This window comes from Lethenteron reissneri, chromosome 23, assembly GCF_015708825.2.
Source record: "Lethenteron reissneri isolate LAM-NWPU_2019-01 chromosome 23, ASM1570882v1, whole genome shotgun sequence".
NCBI classification, from domain to species: Eukaryota; Metazoa; Chordata; class Hyperoartia; order Petromyzontiformes; family Petromyzontidae; genus Lethenteron; species Lethenteron reissneri.
In genome coordinates, this window is record NC_083801.1 from 13,140,262 (window position 1) to 13,159,831 (window position 19,570).

Consider the following 19,570-nt stretch of genomic DNA (forward strand, 5'->3'; position numbering starts at 1 on the left):
TTGGCCTGCCTCGTGTGCGTTTCATTGAGTCCCACGTGACAGCGCCGCGCTCTCGTTCATGAAAACGTTATTGATCTCATTTTCATTTTGTAACGTCACAAAGGAAGGTGGGTTGCAGTGATGCTGCTGGCCCATAGGGGGCCCTAAGCAGAAATAATGTGTCGATGGGGAGGGGGGGGGGACCCTTTCATTTTATAAACTCCGAGTGAGATGACGGAAGAGATGAGAAACATGTGGGCAAAGATAGCGGTGTAATAAGATGAGTTAAGAGAGATGGAGATGTATAGATATAGGAATATGAGAGAAGAGAGCTGTAGACAAGATAAATATGAGATAGGTTAATTTGCTTTCTCATGTTAATTGCCTTCTTTATGTTCATTGTATCCGAATTCAAGCTGATATTTGATCAGTGGCTATTTTTTCATGAATTCAGGGCCTCTAAAGCTTTTGCTTTGTTTTGCGTACGCCTCATGCCAGCACTGGGGTGGTGGCCTTTGCAGTGGCACATGGTAGTCCTGAGTCCGTCGCGCTGTTAGTTGGGGTCTCACCTGTTGCGCTATGAGTGATGGGGGTATGATATAAAAATACATATAGCCTTGTCTGTTGACATAGTTGTGCAACAATTACATAAAATACATTTTAATGTTTGTTTAAAAACATTTTACTTGGCATATTTTTTAAAGTAATTTGTCCATGTCAACTTTCGTTGTTGGAATGTTTATACTTTTTCTGAATAACGATTATGTTTGTGCACTGTTTTCAGTTTCTTCTGTAACACAGTTATTTTTTCAAGGATTTCTAATCGGTTATTTTGGCTCCGATTTTCTATTCGCTTCATTGTTGTGCTTATTTTTTTTATGTTATTTCTTTGTTCATGTTGGTGACCCAGGTTACACTTGCAAATGAGAATCCTCCTGATCTCTTGGCTTGTCGCATGGGTTAAACAACATTAACTTGAACCGAGCGGCGGGGCTAAATGAAGCTTGGGTCGTGATGGTAATAATGTATCTCAGTACGCCTTTTGGTGTCATCTGGCCCAACACCAATGTGAGACTAGGCTCTAAGAAAAGCTGTTTCGGGTGTGGACCAATCAAATTCAAGGACAGTGCATATTATTATCATTATCAGAGTTGTATCTTTTAGTTTGCATTTTGACTGCTTGTGTTGTGGTTATTGCAAACATGATGCCTTGTATAAAGGTGTCAGTTTTGTACCAGTTTAAAGGGTATAAACCTACTACAATGTATCTCAGATTGTGCTGGTCATGTATCTCTCACTCATGCGCTGTGTGTTCGCATTCATGGTTACAAGGTGCTGTATGATGTGAGGGGCTTCCTGGAGAAAAACAGAGACACATTCCGAGACGACCTCCTTAACGTCTTGCGGGAGAGTGGGTGAGAGTCCCGCCCAGCCAAACACGTGTCTCCGTCCTCCCTCGCCCTGTCCTCCCCTTTCTTACCTGTCTTCTAGCCCATTAGGGTGGCCACCACCTCACTGCCTTTAACTGCCAGTGTGAGTTTCATCAGCTGTGACGTTCAAAATTCCACGAACCGTGGAGAAAGGAGTCTGCTATTATAGTGGTGATTAAAATAATTATATTTTCAGAAACGGTTCACTACCATAAGCTTGAACAAATCTTTCATTCTGAACGGGCATGCCTGGGCATTAAATTGTTTTGTACTCTTGTTAAGCGTTAACCCTAACTGATATCTTTTAATTTAAACCATCGATGTAAATTAATGTATGGAAATAAAAACAGTACAATCATTATAAGTGCACAATTGAAAGTAATCTTGATGTTGTCAATTGTTTAAGTGCGTTTGGAAGTGAAGTCTGTATCAGCAAGGAAACAAGTAATTTGATTGCGTTGGCTGCACGATGAAGTCATGAGTACAGTAGGTGATTATGTGAACCGTGCGTTTTTGTTCTTAATCTCCCCCCAAGGAAATAATAACACAGAAAAAACAAACAGGTTTGGGTTTAAATTTGCCCGGCGGCCAGGCTGGCAGTGTGCGACGCCTCACTCTGCACCGCCTTTTTGCGCAGAATCGACTTCATCTACGACCTGTTTGAGCGCGTGAGCGGCGGGGGAGGCGAGGAGACCCTGAAGGCGGGAGCCAAGCAGCGCCGGCCGACCGTCAGTTCCCAGTTCAAGGTGATGTCCACGGCCCTTTTGCGTGCTGAGCTTTGGGCCTTGCGAGCGCCGTCCGAATACGAGTTTTTACAGCGTTTCATTGCAGCGGTGAAGCTAAGCGTGGCGAGCCTACAGCCCTCCGATTAGCACGGTTGGCGACATACGGTGCAAAAGAAGTTCTACATACACACACACAGCCTGCGGCTTCATTTTACATGACCATTAACGACATGAGGCCCATTGGAAACAGATCACAAACAATATTTATCCATCACTGCGAGCATATTGGCCACACGAATCAGTACCACTGTGTTTCTAATTTTATTGCACTCAGTCGCTTCTGTTACTGCAAGGAACTAACTGAGAGTGTGTGTTAATGCGTGGACTGCAAACGGTAATTCAAATTCTAATTCCGACTCTTTCTGGTCTAAGCGTAGTAAGTTTTAATTTTGCCTCAATGTACATCTGGCCTTGGGGACACTGTGGTTAAAGCTCTCGACTCACAATCATCAGGTTGCAGGTTTATAACCCACTTGCGGCCCGACTTGGCAAACTTTCCCTCAGGGGTAGATGAGGAGCACATAGTGAGCGAGCCATCGACATTAATTGCCATGATGCCACTGAAAACACAATTGGTATGGAAATGAGGAAAGACCAACTCAGAGTTAATTCTTTAATGAGTGCAACTGCTTGAATAAGACATGATTACTTTGCTTTAAGAACATCAGCAGGACAAAAACACTTTGTAGAGCTGCGCTTTTAATTAAACAGTCAGTCGCACACACACAATTGGATAATTGATTTCCCAACTTGCCTCTATAATCTGGGTGACATCATTGCCAGGTCATTATTTCGAAACGACGGCTCAGGATCGCTTGCTCACAGCAGTAGCTTAGGAAGTCTCCATGCGGGCCTGCATGGTTTATTGCCACTGCAAGTGTGAAATGGAGTATCTGTTCTCGTGCTCATGCTTTGTGTGCGTTCGCCCCGGACTGCGCATGTTCTCTTCTCTACAGGACTCTCTGCACTCGCTGATGGCGAGCCTGAGTACTTCCAACCCATTCTTTGTGCGTTGCATAAAGCCCAACATGGAGAAGGTGAGACCCTACGGCAGGCTGTGCCTTTTCGCGGAGGCTGACATCTCTTCAATGTCCGGTAAAACCTTCACATGTGATCCTTATGGCGGTACCCCGGGATACCAAATAATACAAAATGGCCGAGGCAATTAAATATTTTATTTCTGTACTTAACTCCGCGACTGGGGTACCAATCAATCCGAAATCAGTGCTACTCCGCGATGTCGAAACGCCAAACATTATAGCATAAAAAATTCGTTATCGAAAAATTATACTTTAAATAGTTCATTGTGTACAGCTCGTCGAGATGAGTCGATTGCCGCATCGCCGACCATCAACAGACTAAAAATGACTGCATCACGGACATTATGCGAGAGCCGGGGTACTTATATTTCGATTTAAAGCTTTCGTGACTGCGGGGTACTATGGTACCCCCCGGGGTACCGCCATAAGGTTCATATAGGGGACCGCAAAGCTTCGTGGGGGGAATTTGATAGCGGCTGACCACGTGGCTGCACTCTCCTCCTTGTCTGTGTTGCTCTCTCTCTTCGCACAGTATTCAGTATTCGTTCTCTCTCTTCCCCCCCACCTCCCCATTTAATATGAAATACTGTATCGACAGGATCTTTCCATGTGCAGTCTTGGTTTGATCTGTGGGGGGGGGGGGGGTATTCTCCATTTAAAAGTCATGTAAAATAATAATGTAATTTTTCCTCACAGGTCCATGTTATGGTAGTTTCATTTGAGTATGCCAAATGTGAAAATCTGAAGGAAGTTATGAATGTAACAAAACTGTATTTGTAAGAGTTTCCATACAATTTTAAGCACAACCAATTTCAACTCATGGTGGACCCTTTCCGAACTGACATCGGTGAAAAATGACACCGGTGAAACCCGAGTCTTGAAATAATCTCTTTTTAAGCCAACCGCAAGACATTGCTACACAGACTTGATGTAATGAAAGGCAGCTTCCCATTTATAGATAATTAAAAAAATAACATGTGATCACTGCATGGGCTCATTACGCACTTGTTCGCCCACAAGTGCGCAATGCCAAGAACCCAGCGTGGTGCTGATCGGCATCACACGAGGTCAGAGCCACCCTTCCCGCAAGGGACCCTCTGTTCAAAATGTGTTAATGTCTTTTATTGTGGACTGTACTGCATAGGTTTTGTTTATTTGCGGTTACACCGCACAGCTCTCAGCTGCGTTTTCGGGTTGTACCGATTATTGTCCGGTGTGATTTCCCACGTTTCACTCCACATGCTCGGAACATCTTCAGGTGCTGCATATTCAATTCCTGCAAAGCACGCGTGCAACAACCGAATCGCGCGGCAATGAGTGATGTGGGCTCTCTTGGCGAAATAGCACAGGTTGCTTAGGTTGCGCCGCGCACCTGTGATCCAGCGCTGTGGAAGCCGAGGGCTTGGTGGATCACACATGTTGTGAAAGTCTTTTCCCGTGGGCGTCGAGGTGCCATACTCTGACTTTTTAGAAGAAAGGCAGTTGAGCAAAAGTGTGGACTCCACCTTTTCCATCTTTATGGGATAGAGTGTTGTCCCCTCGCATGCGTCGGTTTTCTCTGAGTGCTCCGATTTCCTCCCACATGTAAACACTCGTGAATTGGCTGTACACATCTAAATATATATGGGACCACAAAGTTTGCCAATTGTTGGCTCTGCCTCATCACCTGGCTGCAGCCTTCCCCACCTGTCTGTGGTTCCTCATGCTTCCAAGTCGTCCTCTCTCTTCGAGAGTGAGCGAATGCTGTGTGGCATGTTACTGGCTGGAATTATTATTGCACCCTGGGTTTTGTGGTTAACATGAATCCGCACTCTCAGACTGCACCCTCTCGCCCCTCCTAGCCCCACGGCTCCGTTTGCCAGTGCACAGCTCTGCCGCGCTGCTATAAAGTCGCGACGCGAGTTATTTGCGAGCACTCGCTCGTAAACATGAGCGTGACGGTCAGCGCCGTGCATCCTCTCGAACCGATGCTACAGGGCAGGAGTTGCGCTGACTGCTGTGTCTGTTCTCGAGTTATGTGAGTGAAACAGAAGCCAGTAATTATTGTTGAATACTGCCAGCAGGTATCTGACTGAAGCTACGTGAACGTTTTTAGCCGCATTAATATTGTGCCGCATTGCGATCTGCTGCAACATTTTAACCGCGGTTGTACTGTAAAGCTCTCTGCTATGTTCTCGGGTTGTGCCTCGTGCTATTCGGTATGATGTCCGACGTTTTGCTCCACATGCTGGTAGCTTCTTCAGCTACTTCTTCAATTTCTGAATTCCATTCCTCAAGAAGCCCCCAGCATGTTGAGCAAAACGACGAACAACAGCTATTGAGATTTGCCAAGTATGTGTGGTGCCTTTTAATTTTATGGCACGTAAGATGGTTATTTTGTGCGTTATGTCTTAGCCAGTCTAATGTAGGTCACGTCACAGAACAAGCTGTGTGACACAGTGTGTGTTTTGAGTCATTACAAAAACAGAAAGTACTGTGAGATGTTACCGATGAGTCACCTGGCGCTGACTGTGGAAATGGCTGCCGGGCAGGGTGTGGGTGATCTATTCCAAAAGTCCTGGCAGAAATGACTCTCTTTATATTCATTCATTCATCGTCATGGCTGTTTTCTGTCTTATGATCAGTGTTGTAACTGCAGCATTTATTTGATGTTATTAAATGTTCACTGCTGCTCTTATATTTAGCAATATGAATTAGGTGTGTTAAATACAACATGCAGTGTTTCTATTGTATTTATATATTGCATTCATTGTAATTTAATTCGATTAATTTAATTCTGTTGCATTTATTGTAACTGCATGCCACCTAATTATTTTGTGACAATGCAACTTTCTTTTTGGAGAAAGTGTTCAACCAAATACTACAATTATACGGTTGCTCTTTTTGTTTAACTAAATGCAGTTTTTTTTCGAAGAAAATACTTTCGTTTCATAGGTGGCACTTCCGAGAGCCATAATAAACGTTGTTACCTTATTTATTTGGGATCATTTTAAACACCAAATTCCAAGCAATGTTTTCTACGTATGGGACTGTAAGTAACATTACATTGTAGCTGTTGCTACCAAGGCAAACAAATAAAAACAAACATTTCTGTGCGCAATCTTTCATCTCGCCCCGCCGCTGCCGCCTGCAGCTGGCCCAGCGGTTTGAGCACGTGGTGGTGCTGAACCAGCTGCGCTACTCGGGCATGCTGGAGACCGTGCGGATTCGCCGCGCCGGCTACCCAGTGCGCCGACCCTTCCAAGATTTCTACAGCAGGTACCGGCGCAAAAACCACGACGGCGCTACCAGCCTGACACCGCGCCAGTTCCACGCCGACATCGCACAGACACGGCAACAAAAACACGACACCGAGAAAATCTCTGACACGTTGACACTCGGCCTGCATCAAGTGGACGCAGCACTGACACCACAATGGTGCCCATTGCCGGAACTGCACCAATGCAGTACCTGACACGACATGGACGATACCCGCTCACTCGCCGGCAAAATCGTCGACGACACCACGCTAACTCCATTGCCGACGCCGCACTCACGCCACGTTGACCCCGAGCTGGCACCGCACCAACAAAATGGTCAACACCGCTGCCAGTTACGTTTACTAATATTTCAACGATGAAATCTCTTAACACCGCACCCAGCGGTGCACCAACATTGCATTGACAAGGTGTGAGGCACCACAACCAACACTATGCAAACACGATCTCCGGCGCCACCATCGCCACCATTGTCATCGCACCTCCATGCTGCGCCCACACTTAGTGTCGTGCAAAACCGCGCCTCTCTGCCTCCGTTGCCACTTCCCACTCTCCTGGCACCTTCGCCGCCGCAGGTACAAGGTGCTGCTTGGGAACCGCGAGGTGCCCGACGACCCCAAGGGCAAGTGCATCGCACTCCTCCGCGTGTACGACGCGAAGAATGCTGCCTGGCAGCTCGGGAAAACCAAGGTGCGTGAGACGAGAGATGCTGCACTGATCGACGATTTTTTCTGTTTTTTTTTTTTTTCAAGGGCATCCATTTAACTGGAAGCACATCTTGTGACGAGCTGCTTTGCCGCAATTTTTTGCTTCGCCGAGATCATTAATGTATTATTAATTATTCCATAGAGACGTAGAGGATTTTATGAAACACGATTCATGGAACATTGAAAACCACAATGCTAAGCCTGTGTAATGTATGCGTGAGTGAGATATTGAGACTGCACGAAGTTCGGCGGCATTGGGGCTCCTGTTCTTGCGTTGAAACGGTAGGGGGCGCTATTTCTGTCACCTATGGTTTATCAATGCAATGCAGGTACCCTGCAATGCAATCTGGCTGAATTTATTGGACCGTAGTGTCTAAAGCGACCGCATATGCAGAAGCTGTAGAGAAACAGTGGGCGCGTTCATTGCATGAGGGGAGAGGCAGTAAGTCATAGGCAAACAAAACAAGAAGGTCTTGAACGTGGACTTGCATCGTAGCAAGGTGTTTGACAGCACGGACGACTGGGGAGTTCCAGACGCTGGGGGCAGCAGAGGAGAATGAGTGATCTCCCACTGAACGAATATTGACGGGGAGCTTCAACTGCAGGCGTTGGTTGCTGGGACAAGAGAGTGCATGAAAGACAGAAGAGTGAGCTGAGAGCGGACGAGTATAATAGCGCATGGATGCGAGTATTAGGGCGATGCGAGGGATAGGAAGGAGAGTGCGTGAAAGGGAGTAGACAGAGATGAGAGGGGAGTAGTACGCAGGGGCGCTTCCATGGAAGAATCTTGAAGACGGTGCCAGCGTTAAATACGTCTGGGATTTGGATTGGGAGGCAACGGAGCGAGCGCAGCGCTGGATTGACGTGATCTCGATTACGGGGGCGGGGGCGGAGGATTTTGGGATTCCGCTATCGTGGTGCGCGGGGTGACACGCGCGAGCCGTGCGTGTGTCATCTCGCCAGGTGTTCCTACGCGACACGCTGGAGCAGAACCTGGAGAAGCTGCGCGACACCGAGCTGCACAAATCCGCCACTCTCATCCGCGCGCATGTGCTCGCCTACCTTGCAAGGTCAGCAGATTGTAGGTCAAAGGGCAGGGGCCAGCAGTGGATGGAAGTCCCAGGCTGCATGTGAACATGTTTGCACTGCCTTTCCTGTGGCTTGTCTGCTGCCTCCACTGTGCAGGTGAATCTCGGTTGTGGCGTGCGGCACTCCGAAGCGTTTCCCATGTTGGACGGCCCATTGTTCGCCACGATGTGCAGTATTGCTCTCCATGTGCTGGGAGCTCCGCCCAGAGGAGGTTTATCGAATTCAAATGAATTCTGAATGTAAATAATGCCTTGGAGCATTCATATGCTGTATTAATGTGATACAGATCAGCAGCAAATGGAAAATGTCACAGCGTTTATGCCCCGCATTTATCACTATTTAGTGGATGTTACATATCCATATGTAGTGCATTGTGGTTATGATTACTTCCTCGATACAAATAGACTTTTAAAATCACCTTTTGTATATTTACTTTAAGATGAAATGATTAGCCACATCCCTGACAAGTCCTTCAGCTCCCAAATGTCAAACAAAGAACTTTAAACGCGCATTGTTTGTGTACCGTATACGAGCGTGTGCATTACATGTGCTTGGCGTGTGCAAGCGCGTGTGTGTATATATATGTGCATCGTGTACATCTGAGTGTACACATGATGTCCAAGTGGTCATGTGAGCGTGCAACGTGTAATGTGCATGCGCATAGTTGCGCGTGCATTGTGAATCTCTATATCATGTGAGGTGCGCCACAGTGTCGAAATGTTAACTACCTCGCCTGGTATACAGGAGTTCGTGGGATCGATCCCGACCCTGACGCCTGTTATATATTTGGAGTTTCCATGTTCTCCCCATGGTCACGTGGTGCTCCAGTTTTTGCCTCCACATTTAGAAACATGCGTTAAGAGCAGTCATTCTTAACCTTTGCTGCAGCCTTGCACCCCTTTGATTCTCAATCGTTAAAACATTTATAATGTTAATAAAATAAATACATGGGTTTGATGAAACAAAGTAGTTGTATTTACTTGCCCGTGCTTAATTTGTGTATCGACGATTTACCTTCTAAAAAAGTCTGCCATGTCTCACACCCCAAGAAAGGGCATCTCGCACCCCTAGGGGGTGCCTGCACTCCAGGTTAAGAAGCACTGGTTTAGAGTATTTGGCTGCTATACATATCCACACAATAAGCCACTTTGTTGAGCTATAATTTGTGGCCTGGTTGCTTTTGAAAAAGAGCTATATAGCTCAGTGGGCCTTACCTGGTAAAATAAAAAAAAATGTTTACAGTGTAATGTGCGTGTGTCGTGCGTGCGCGCGTGCCGTGGAGCAGGAAGCGTTTCCGCCGGCTGCGTGCGTGCGCCGTGGCCGTGCAGGCGTGGTTCCGCTGCCGCTCGTGCCGGCGCCGCTTCTCCAGGCTGCGGACGAGCGCCATCACGCTGCAGAAGCACCGGCGCAGCGCGCTGGCCCGCCGCCTCTACCGTGCCCTGCTGGAGGAGAAGCGTAGGCGCGAGGAGGAGGAGCGCAGGAGGAGGGAGGAGGAGTTGAGGAGGATGGAGGAGGAGCAGTAAGGATTCGCACCGCTCGGATGTTGGGGGTTCGAATCTGGGGTTTCAGCTGCCAGGTTCTGTTGAGCTTGACGGTCTTGGCGTGGTCACAAAATTACTGAATGAAAGAAAAAAAAGCATCCCATTAAAGTATGGTTTTGTACTTCATTTGGTTAAATTCCAGCTCTCAATAAAACGTGGGATTTACTTTCTCATGCTGAAGATGACTTGTTGTGGCAGAGGTATTCGGAGAGGGCCACACTCCCCAACTGTGTGAGCCATTCGCCAACGAGGGGCTGCACTGCTTTACGAGAGATCCAAATTAGTATTCAACTCGCTACATGATACTTCCAGGGATAAAAATGGAGAAAAAAAAAACACGTGAAAAAGGGGGCTCATCGATACAATTAAAGACGTTTTTTTAAATTGCTTGGCTCATGAAATACAGCGTGCGTCACAATTTCACATTGTCTAAAAATATTTGTCACTTGCAGGCGAAAACTAGAAGCAGAACTGGCTCAGAAGGTATTTATCCACATGACCTATTTGCACCTTTTCCATAAAAAATAAACACACTAAAGCCTTTGCAGCGCATGACACAACTCACAGCTGGTGTGGAATTTCCCAGTTCGTGTGCCAAAGTAATGCGGCTTCATGCTTACGTCTTCAGCAGGAGGAAGAGGAAATGCGGAAAAAAGCCACGATGGACGCAGCCGCTGGCGCGACCGATGGCGAAAACCCAACAACTGCGGGGTCGGACCCGATTCAGGAGACGGAGCAGCTGCTGGTGATCCAGCGGCTGGAGCGCGAGATCGACGAGCTCCGTCAGCTGCAGCTGGCGGCAGCTGACACCGCCGCCCCGGCCAAGGACCCGCTCGCCCGGCCATCGCCCACGGAACTGGGCTCCGAGGCGGAGGGCGAGTGGCTGGCTCGTGAGCAGGCAATCCGCCGGCTGGAGCAGGAGGCCGCGTGCGCCGCCCAAGACTTCCTCGAGTCGCTCGACTTCGGCGAGGGCTACGACAGCGAGGGCGGTGCCCTCAGCCGGAGCAGCGGCGGCTCGCTGGAGGGGCCGCCGAGGCCCGAGAGTGGGGGCAAGGCGCCCGAAGAGGAGGACGACGAGGGCTTCGTCGGCGGCGGCGCCGAAGAGCACCGCAGGGGCTCGTCGCGACCGGGCAGCCGCGGCACGGGCGCCGGCAGCGCCGTCGGGGAGCTCGGCGAAGGGGGCGACGGCACCAGCGGCGAGGGGGTCGTGGGCAGCAAGGGCTCGTACGACCAGCGCACGAGCGGAATACACACGAGCGACGAGTCGTTCGAGGAGGACCAGCTGGCGGGCAGGACGGCGCCCGACGCCGCCGTGGCCGAGGCGCAGGAGGAGCCTGTGTATGACGCCCCGCTGCTCGAGGAGTTTGACCTGGAGGGCGAGGACACGGCCTCCGTCACCGGCACCGAGACGGTCAGGATGCGACGCACCAGCCGGCAGCCGCTGTCCCCCGAGCGCGAGTTCCGCTACTCCGTAAACACGTACAACGGCTCGGCCTACCCCTACGGCTCGCTGGACGGGCCCCAGTTGTCGGTGAGCACACACGCCGCCACGTTCTGCTCCTTCGATGACACTGCGTTCCGTGCGATGGTCGTGTGAGCACGGATGTGGTCCTGTTTTTGTTGTTGCGGTCAGGTGGGAGAGAGCGATGAAGATTTCGACCGAGGGTTTGATGAGGAGGATCTGGCGTCCCGTCGGGAAACCATCTACAGCTCCCTGGGCACGCCTTACTTCCATAGCTACCTCCACATCAAAGGTGGGCTGCGAGACCAGCTGACGAACATTGCTAGGATTTCCAAAGATATATAAACAAAAATGCACCTCACTCAAAGAACATTTGCTTTTTTCCACTCCCTCCCATGATACCCTTGTGATGAGCATGTGGCGGTCCCGTCTGTGATTTTCCGCATGTGTCTGTGTGTGTGGTGCAGCGGTTAGCGCGCTGCGCTATGAACCCAGCCACCCGAGTTTGTTCCCACTCACGATCCATAAGTTGAAAATATTTGAACTGGTCATGGGCCTTCCCTAGGTCGACTCAGCCTCACATGAGTGCCTGGTGCTGTGTGTGAACATCGCCACTCGGCAGACAAAGGCGGCTGGGCGCGGTGTTGACCAACCACCCCCTCGTGTGCTGTGCCGGCCTTCATAGGTGCTCGATAACAGCACTTGCCCCAAAAGTCTGTTAAGGCTATGCATGCATGTACTGTACGTTGAACGTCTTTCGCACCCTACGTAGCCAACCGTGCTAATCGGATTATGGGGGATCTTTGTCTTTGCACGTGCGTGTGCTGCCACCCTGCAGTGGGCATGATGAACATGTGGAAGCGGCGCTGGTGCGTGCTCAAGGACGACACCTTCATGTGGTTCCGCGCCAAGCAGGAGGCCCTCAAGGCCGGCTGGCTCCACAAGAAGGGCGGCGGCACCTCCACGCTGTCGCGCCGGAACTGGAAGCGCCGCTGGTTCGTGCTGCGCGACGCCAAGCTCATGTACTTCGAGAGCGACAGCGAGGAGAAGCTCAAGGGCGTCCTCAACGTTCGCTCGGCCAGGTGAGAACAGCTCGGCCGCGTTTCCACCAGGCGGGTGGGGGGGGGGGGCGGCTGATGCTCTGCCAAACATCCACGCTCGTTGGGAGCACGAGGAGAAATGGAACCAAGTTTTTTAACAGGCACAGACTCCGGCCAGAGTTCCAAACAAAAGTGGAATAAACAAGAAAAAGTATCGAATCGGTGACGTTCTGGGGAAATGACCCCCATAGCACAGTGATCCAGAGCCATGGAGAAGGGCCATTTCCTGCAATGTCGCCAATTTTATATATACGTACTTGTTTATTTTCCCTCTTTTAGGTGTGTTGACCATTGTCCCGAGCTCTTCTTGTTTGTGGCTATGCACCGACGCCAACGAAATAACACGATGTTTTGTCGAGCGAAACAAGTGGAGATGAACAGAAGGAAAGTTCACCCGGGTGTGACGAGTGACTTTGGGCTCGTCTCCAGCAGCGGCGTAGCTATCGAGTGTGCAGATGGTGCAACTGCACAGGGGCACATGAACCGAAGAGGATGGGAAATTGGATGGGCGGTGTCATTTCATTCTTTACACCAGAGTCCATGCCTACCTCACTACATTACTGCGCTCAAGGCTATGTGAACAAGATTAGTGAGGTAGTAATAGGTTTTTACCCTTTCAACTGGTACAAAAACTGACACCTTTATACAAGGCTTCATGTTTGCAATAATCACAACACAAGCAGTCAAAATGCAAATCAAAAAGAAACAACTCTGATGATGATAATGATATGCACTGTTCTTGAAGTTGATTGGTCCACACCCGAGACAGCTTTTCTTAGAGCCTAGTCTCCATTGGTTTTGGATCAGATGACGCCAAAAGGCGTACAACTCAAAAAACAGTGCACTATCAGAGTATTGAGAGCTCGGGGTAAGCATTTACACTATGAGACCTCCTTTACCAGTGGCAAAATATAGTAGTAGGTTTTTACCCTTTAAACTGGTACAAAACTGACACCTTTATACAAGGCATCATGATGCCTTGTATAAAGGTGTCATGATGCCTTGTATAAAGGTGTCAGTTTTTGTACCAGTTGAAAGGGTAAAAACCTATTACTATATTTTGCCACTGGTAAAGGAGATGTCTCATAGTGTAAGATTAGTGAGAATCGGAACATTCCGGTTTGTATCGGGTCTGGTGTGGTGAGCGTTGTGACCTCACTTGGCTCACCTGGGCCTCTCATTCCCTCCACTCACAGCCGCAGTGGACCTGCACATTCTTCACGCCACTTGTGCTCACATTCGTCAACCTGACATGGGGTGGATTATGTGCATGGACTGGTTCCTCCCATTGTGTATGAAAGCCTTTGTTCAGGAATAGAACAGCATAGTTTAGCTCAATTTAGTCTTAAGGTCACGACGATTAAGCGATTGTTTTGGTGAGCTCTGCCTCCGACCGAAACTATGTATGCTCCACTTCCACAATGAGCCGGTGGTGCATGATATGAAACCAGTGGCGAGGAGATGTACGTCTGTGACCAAATCGCCCAAAGTAACCCCAATGTCATCCGATGAAAGCCAAGCAGCTTTGAGCCTGGTTAGTGCTTGGATGGGTGACCACCCTGCATAAATCAGGTGTTATAGGCACTGTGGACAGAAGAGGTGTATGGTGCATTGCAACCTCTTGTTCTGGTCTGCCCTCTTGCGTCACTGACCGGTATGGTGAATTTAACACGTCGGCTATCGCGACCAATATCATCCATAATAGAGGTTTTGTTTTGTTTTGGCTTGGCTCTCCAACACACCGGTGTGCTGTACTAGTGACGAATTGGCACGTTCTGTTTACGTGACAACCCTTACTAGTTGGCTGTGTCGGGTGGTGGCGGGTTTTAACGACACATTTATATATTTACGCTATCTAACCCAAAAAAAATAATTATGGACGGTATGGTGAAATATGGTACAAAAAAAAATACCCCTTGCTGCCTGCACGTCCTGTGGTTGCTGTTGCCTTGGCAGAGAAATTATTGACAACACAGACAAGGAGAACGGCATCAACGTGGTGATGAAAGAGCGGACGTACCAGCTCATTGCCGAGTCTCCTGAAGACGCCAGGTGAGACGCCGGAAGCAATGTTGTGAGTGTGTCTGTAAATATGTCACATGACACATGCACACGGTGCCGTACATGTGTTCCTTTGCATGTGGGATATTTGGTGGGAAGAGAATTACAAGACAAATGCAACCATAGTAAAAAGGTTATCCAATGAGATGCTGTAATGAAGAAATCAGCTCCCGCAAGTTATATAATGCAGTACTTGTGGGTTTTATTTCAATAATAAGTGCCAATTATGTAAGTGGAATTGAATAATAAGAGCAAGCTTTGATACACTTACAAATAATGTTTTTTTAATATTTCTCTATTTCGTCTTCACACATATATACATAGTACCAAGACGAAAATCCTCTGTGTAACCTACCTCGGCTGTTTGGGCAATTGCTGATAGTGAGCCTTTAATGGACTGTTGTAACAAGTGCTGTTACCAGGCACCTATTGGCCTATGGTGATGTGTGTGTGTATATATATAAAGACAATGATCCCCCGTATAGCCTTAACAAGACTGTAGGAGCAAGTGCTGCCAGCGAGCACCGATGAAGGCCAGCGCGGCTCGCGAAGAAGGTGTGGGTGGCCAGCACCATGCCCAGCCGCCTACGAGAGTGCCTTTGTCCGTGTATTTTTCCATTTCAAAGAAATTCCGTCTTCAGAAAATCCATGGCAGCTGCTGGCATTGTGTCTGTGATGAGTCACTGCCAGATGTGTCTGTGGTTGTTTGCCGCTGCTGGATGTCTCACGATGTGACCGTGTGGCCCTGTGTGTGTGTGTCTTTCTGTGTGTGTGTCTTTCTGTGTGTGTGTCTTTCTGTGTGTGTGTCTTTCTGTGTGTGTGTGTCTTTCTGTGTGTGTGTGCGTGTGTTCGGTCGAGCACAGTGAGTGGTTCAGCGCTATGAGCCGCGTGCACGGCTCTTCCGAGCAGGAGCTGCAGACCATGCACGACGAGATGGCCAACCCCAAGAACGCTGTGGTGAGCACATCGCCTTGCCAGTGGTGGTGGAGCTTGGTTTCTCTAGGTCCTGATGCAACGAATTAAGTTGGTTATTTCCCCTGCCCGATCTTTCTCCCTTTTCATAACCCAGTGTCCGAGCCCCCCCTGGCCCATGGACTCCTCTGGCCTGAGAGCCCCAGTACATCCATAAGCCTACGTGTTAAACAGCCCTAGTACAGTTCCACACTCTCCAACCCGACCGATTTAAGTGATGGCCTGTGGATTTTTTTTACTATTTTTCAGTTTGATGTTTGGCTTTGAAAATCGATATGGTGCAAAATAGTTTAAATATTGGCTCCCGCTTAGATGAGCATGTTTGGTCGCTGCTCCTCACTGCCTCACTTAGCCAGCATTCGCCACTCATTTCATCAACTGACAGCCCCGTGGCCCTGCCTATTCCTCACACCTGTCCCACTCACACTTCCAGCCGACAATTAAATAGACTTGAACTTCTCAATGATCAATTATTAAACGAATACGATGGAAGATAATTTGAATACGATCAAATTGCCTCTTAAATAACACTGTTTCTCTGTCCTCTGTAATGTTTCAGGGAACCCTGGATGTTGGTTTAATAGATGCAGCCTGTGCCTCTGACAACCCAGACAGGTTTGTACAATACTCTTTTGCCTTGAGTGTGTGGTGGTAGTTCTTAGCTGTGGCTGATTGCCCACAGTAGTGATTAAATATGAAATGAAGACTCCCCAAAAAGCGAACTGTGCTTATTTTCATACATACCTCGACTGTGTCCCATGTAGGCCAATGGCACAAGTGACAGTGACGTGCTGTATCTTCAATGCAGTCTCGGTCACGGGGGTTATTTGACCGTACTTCACAATGCTCGTCAGTGTAGTATAGTGAAGGTGGGGAGCATAGATGGACCGTCTGGAGAGCTTACGTATGTACACGTGTACAATCGAGCCTGTGTGTGTGTGTGTTTGCGCGTGCAGTAGTGTCGTGGTTAGCGTGCTGCACTACAAACCTGGCGACCCGGGTTCGATTCCCGCTCACGGCCAACACCAGTGACGATTATTTGAACCAGTCCTGGGATTCCCCTAGTTTGACTCAGCCTCAAATGAGTACCTGGTGCATTGTGTGAATATTGCTACTCGGGAGACAAAGGCGGCCGGGCGTGGTGCTGGCCAGCCACCCCATCGTGTGGCATGCTGGCCTTCATGGGTGCTCGCTAACAGCACTGCCCCAACAGTCTGTTCAGGCTATACGGGAGATCTTTGTCTTTTATAGTTGCATGTATCTGCGGGTATATTAACCTAGTTCACAGCGGCTGGTAAAAACATCCCGTGATGTCTCTAGCATTGCGTGACCGCGTCATGGTCTAAATTTACCACATCTGTTTATGCAATTCAAAATGTTTACAAAATTGAAATACTCATTTGCGATTTTACATAGCCAGTGTCCCCCACCCCACCACCTACCGTCAGACCACAGAGCTGAGGCAATTGTTGGAGCCGATTTTTGGCTGCCTTCTCGCTCGTCTAGTTTGTTGCAGTAACTAGCTGGATGGATGGAATGGCCACCTCTCGTTAGTACGCTTTCTGACGCTCCGATCGTCTGATGTTCTGATGTTGCGCGCATTCAGACAAAACTCGTTTGTGATCATCACGGCGAACCGCGTGCTGCAGTGCAACACTGACACGGCCGAGGAGATGCACCACTGGATCGCGCTGCTGCAGCGCAGCAAGGGCGATGCGCGCGTCGAGGGACAGGAGTTCATCGTGCGAGGTGCGCGATGAAATGGCGCGCAGACACGTACACACGTGCACATATACGCACGTACAAAGACAAAGATCCCCCGTATGGCCTTAACAGACTGTAGGGGCAAGTGCTGTTAGCGAGCACCTATGATGGCTGGAACGGTACACGAGGGGGTGGGTGGCCAGCACCACGCCCGACCGCCTTTGTTTCCCCAGTGGCGATGTTTACACGTACACGTATACATACACACACGTGAATGTATGCATGCTTGTTAACATGCACACAGAAATGTGTAGAAGCGTGCACATATTCACGCACACATGCACATAAATGCACAGATATGCACACTAAGATACGCGCGCACACATACATATGCACACAGCATACATATACACGCATGCATGCACGCACACACACCTACCTGAACATTCTTGGGAGGTATTCTTGACACTTTGTAGTGACACACAACAATGTCAACAGCCAAAAGCTTGAAGTGAAGTCTCAAATAGCTCACAATGATTTCTGAAATTCTTTGAAATTCTCAACTTGCACAGCTGCCTGCAGCTGTGTGGGTATTCCATGTTGCGAAAGCTTTTGCCTTCTTGAGCCCCGTGTGCTGGTTTCATATTACCCCACTGCTCTCTAAGCTGCGTGTGAAATTCCAATGAGAAACATTCAATCTCTGTTCCGAAAATGAATAGAAATAAAGCCAAACGAAACTATGGATAAGCACGGAGGAATTGTCGGAGAATGCACGACCGTATGATTCCTGTTGGTTTGTGATAGCACTCGCGCATTTAGCTACAAATATGGTGACCCGAGTTTGATTCTCGGCCACAGATGAGATGAGTAGCAAGTAGTAGTATCAGCACGTGTCTAGGTCAAGACAGCCTTAACTTCGGTGACCAGGCATGGTGCTGACCACACCCCTGCTTCATGCACCATGCCAGCTTTAATAAGTGCTCATTAACAGCACTTACCACAATCGTCCATATGGCTAAACGAGAGGAACCTTTGTGTGTGTGTCCGCACAAGGAGTGCAGTTAACTCTCCATTAGCTGTGAGTGGATTATCCAGATTGCAGATTAACCTTGCTAATTCTCACCTGTTAAGCGCGCACTGGGTCTGTTATATAATTATTAGCAGCTTCTCGCTTTTCGAAGGTCATTCACTTGGTTCCCACAAGACCACAATCAGTTTGGCAAGTAAACCGGTTACATTTCATTAGCAATGAAAAACAGGACAACACATTCTGCATCTCCACCCACACTATACACAGGCATACAATCACTACATTTATTTGTATATATATATATATATAGCAGTAACTAAAAGCATTTGACATTGTCATTGCTTTTGTTTTATCCGGGCCATCCCCTCCATCCCATTAACCGAGACGATGGAGAGTTTGCTGCGTAATAACCACGTGCATTGTGCTCGCTGCGTTCCGTGTGTGCCCACCAGGGTGGCTGCACAAGGAGGTGAAGGGCTCGAGCAAGGGCACCGTGAGGTCGGCGCTCACGCAGCGGCTCAAGAAGCGCTGGGTGGTGCTGACGCACAACTCGCTCGACTACTACCGAAGCTCGGAGCGCGGCACCACCAAGCTGGGCACGCTGGTGCTCAACAGCCTGTGCTGCATCACGCAGCCCGACGAGAGGACCTTCAAGGAAACGGGTGAGGAGTAGGGCTTGATTCTTCACTCGATATTATCCGGAATGCTGCCGAGCTTGCTTGGGGTACGGATTATTGTCATAATGCACTACCACTAGAGCACAAGGTAAGCCTATCAGTAATAATCCTGTATTGTCGTGTCCTGTAATCCTATGATCCTGTGAACGGGATTCTAAAAATTAGTACGAACTAAGTTGACGCAGATGTGGCATGCCAAAGTAATTCCCAGAACAGCGTTCTGGAGCATTCCGGTTGTAATATAAGAAGCACAGCGCGAGACACGCAACCAGTAGATGGCCACTACCCTCGTGCAGAGCGGTGCTCACAGGGCAGAGGTGTTTTGTAGGAAGAACCTTCCGGAGCAGTGGAGCTGTGCACGTTGTGACGAGGGACGGCTATGGAAATTAGCTGAAAAGTTTTGGATGTTGAAAGTGGAATTAAATATGTCAGAAAGGTCGGGCCGTTCACACGCCCAGTGATTGGAGGCATTGCCACTATTCGTGGTCGCTATTACATTCAGGAATCGATTACATACATAATTGAATAGATAGCAAGTGTCACTCCATGCCTGACTTTATTTAGTTTAGAAATCGTATCTGTCTGAATCGGGTGCGAATAGAAATTTACACTTGAAGTTTTCTTTGACCATTGTTGCTGACACACGTAACACCGTCACATGCTCTGCACACAAACATTCTATATTACTCTGGGAGCAAACCTGTGTTTGTCAACCCCACGATCCCAACGATGCTAG

The 19,570-nt window shown here is 48.6% G+C and overlaps 1 protein-coding gene across 1 annotated transcript in view; it reads left to right on the plus strand.

The window, feature by feature from the left end:
• The window catches only part of LOC133346009 (unconventional myosin-X-like), a 69,247-nt gene that overhangs the window by 40,834 nt on the left and 8,843 nt on the right, over window positions 1-19,570 (plus strand). Inside the window, exons 17-32 of the mRNA XM_061557249.1 lie at window positions 1,312-1,394; window positions 2,047-2,155; window positions 3,151-3,231; window positions 6,368-6,492; window positions 7,067-7,181; window positions 8,162-8,268; window positions 9,573-9,806; window positions 10,281-10,311; window positions 10,457-11,359; window positions 11,462-11,582; window positions 12,129-12,372; window positions 14,347-14,442; window positions 15,315-15,408; window positions 15,983-16,038; window positions 17,030-17,172; window positions 18,610-18,819. Coding sequence (XP_061413233.1) covers window positions 1,312-1,394; window positions 2,047-2,155; window positions 3,151-3,231; window positions 6,368-6,492; window positions 7,067-7,181; window positions 8,162-8,268; window positions 9,573-9,806; window positions 10,281-10,311; window positions 10,457-11,359; window positions 11,462-11,582; window positions 12,129-12,372; window positions 14,347-14,442; window positions 15,315-15,408; window positions 15,983-16,038; window positions 17,030-17,172; window positions 18,610-18,819 — 2,752 coding nt within the window. The remainder of the gene's footprint in view (window positions 1-1,311; window positions 1,395-2,046; window positions 2,156-3,150; window positions 3,232-6,367; window positions 6,493-7,066; window positions 7,182-8,161; window positions 8,269-9,572; window positions 9,807-10,280; window positions 10,312-10,456; window positions 11,360-11,461; window positions 11,583-12,128; window positions 12,373-14,346; window positions 14,443-15,314; window positions 15,409-15,982; window positions 16,039-17,029; window positions 17,173-18,609; window positions 18,820-19,570) is intronic.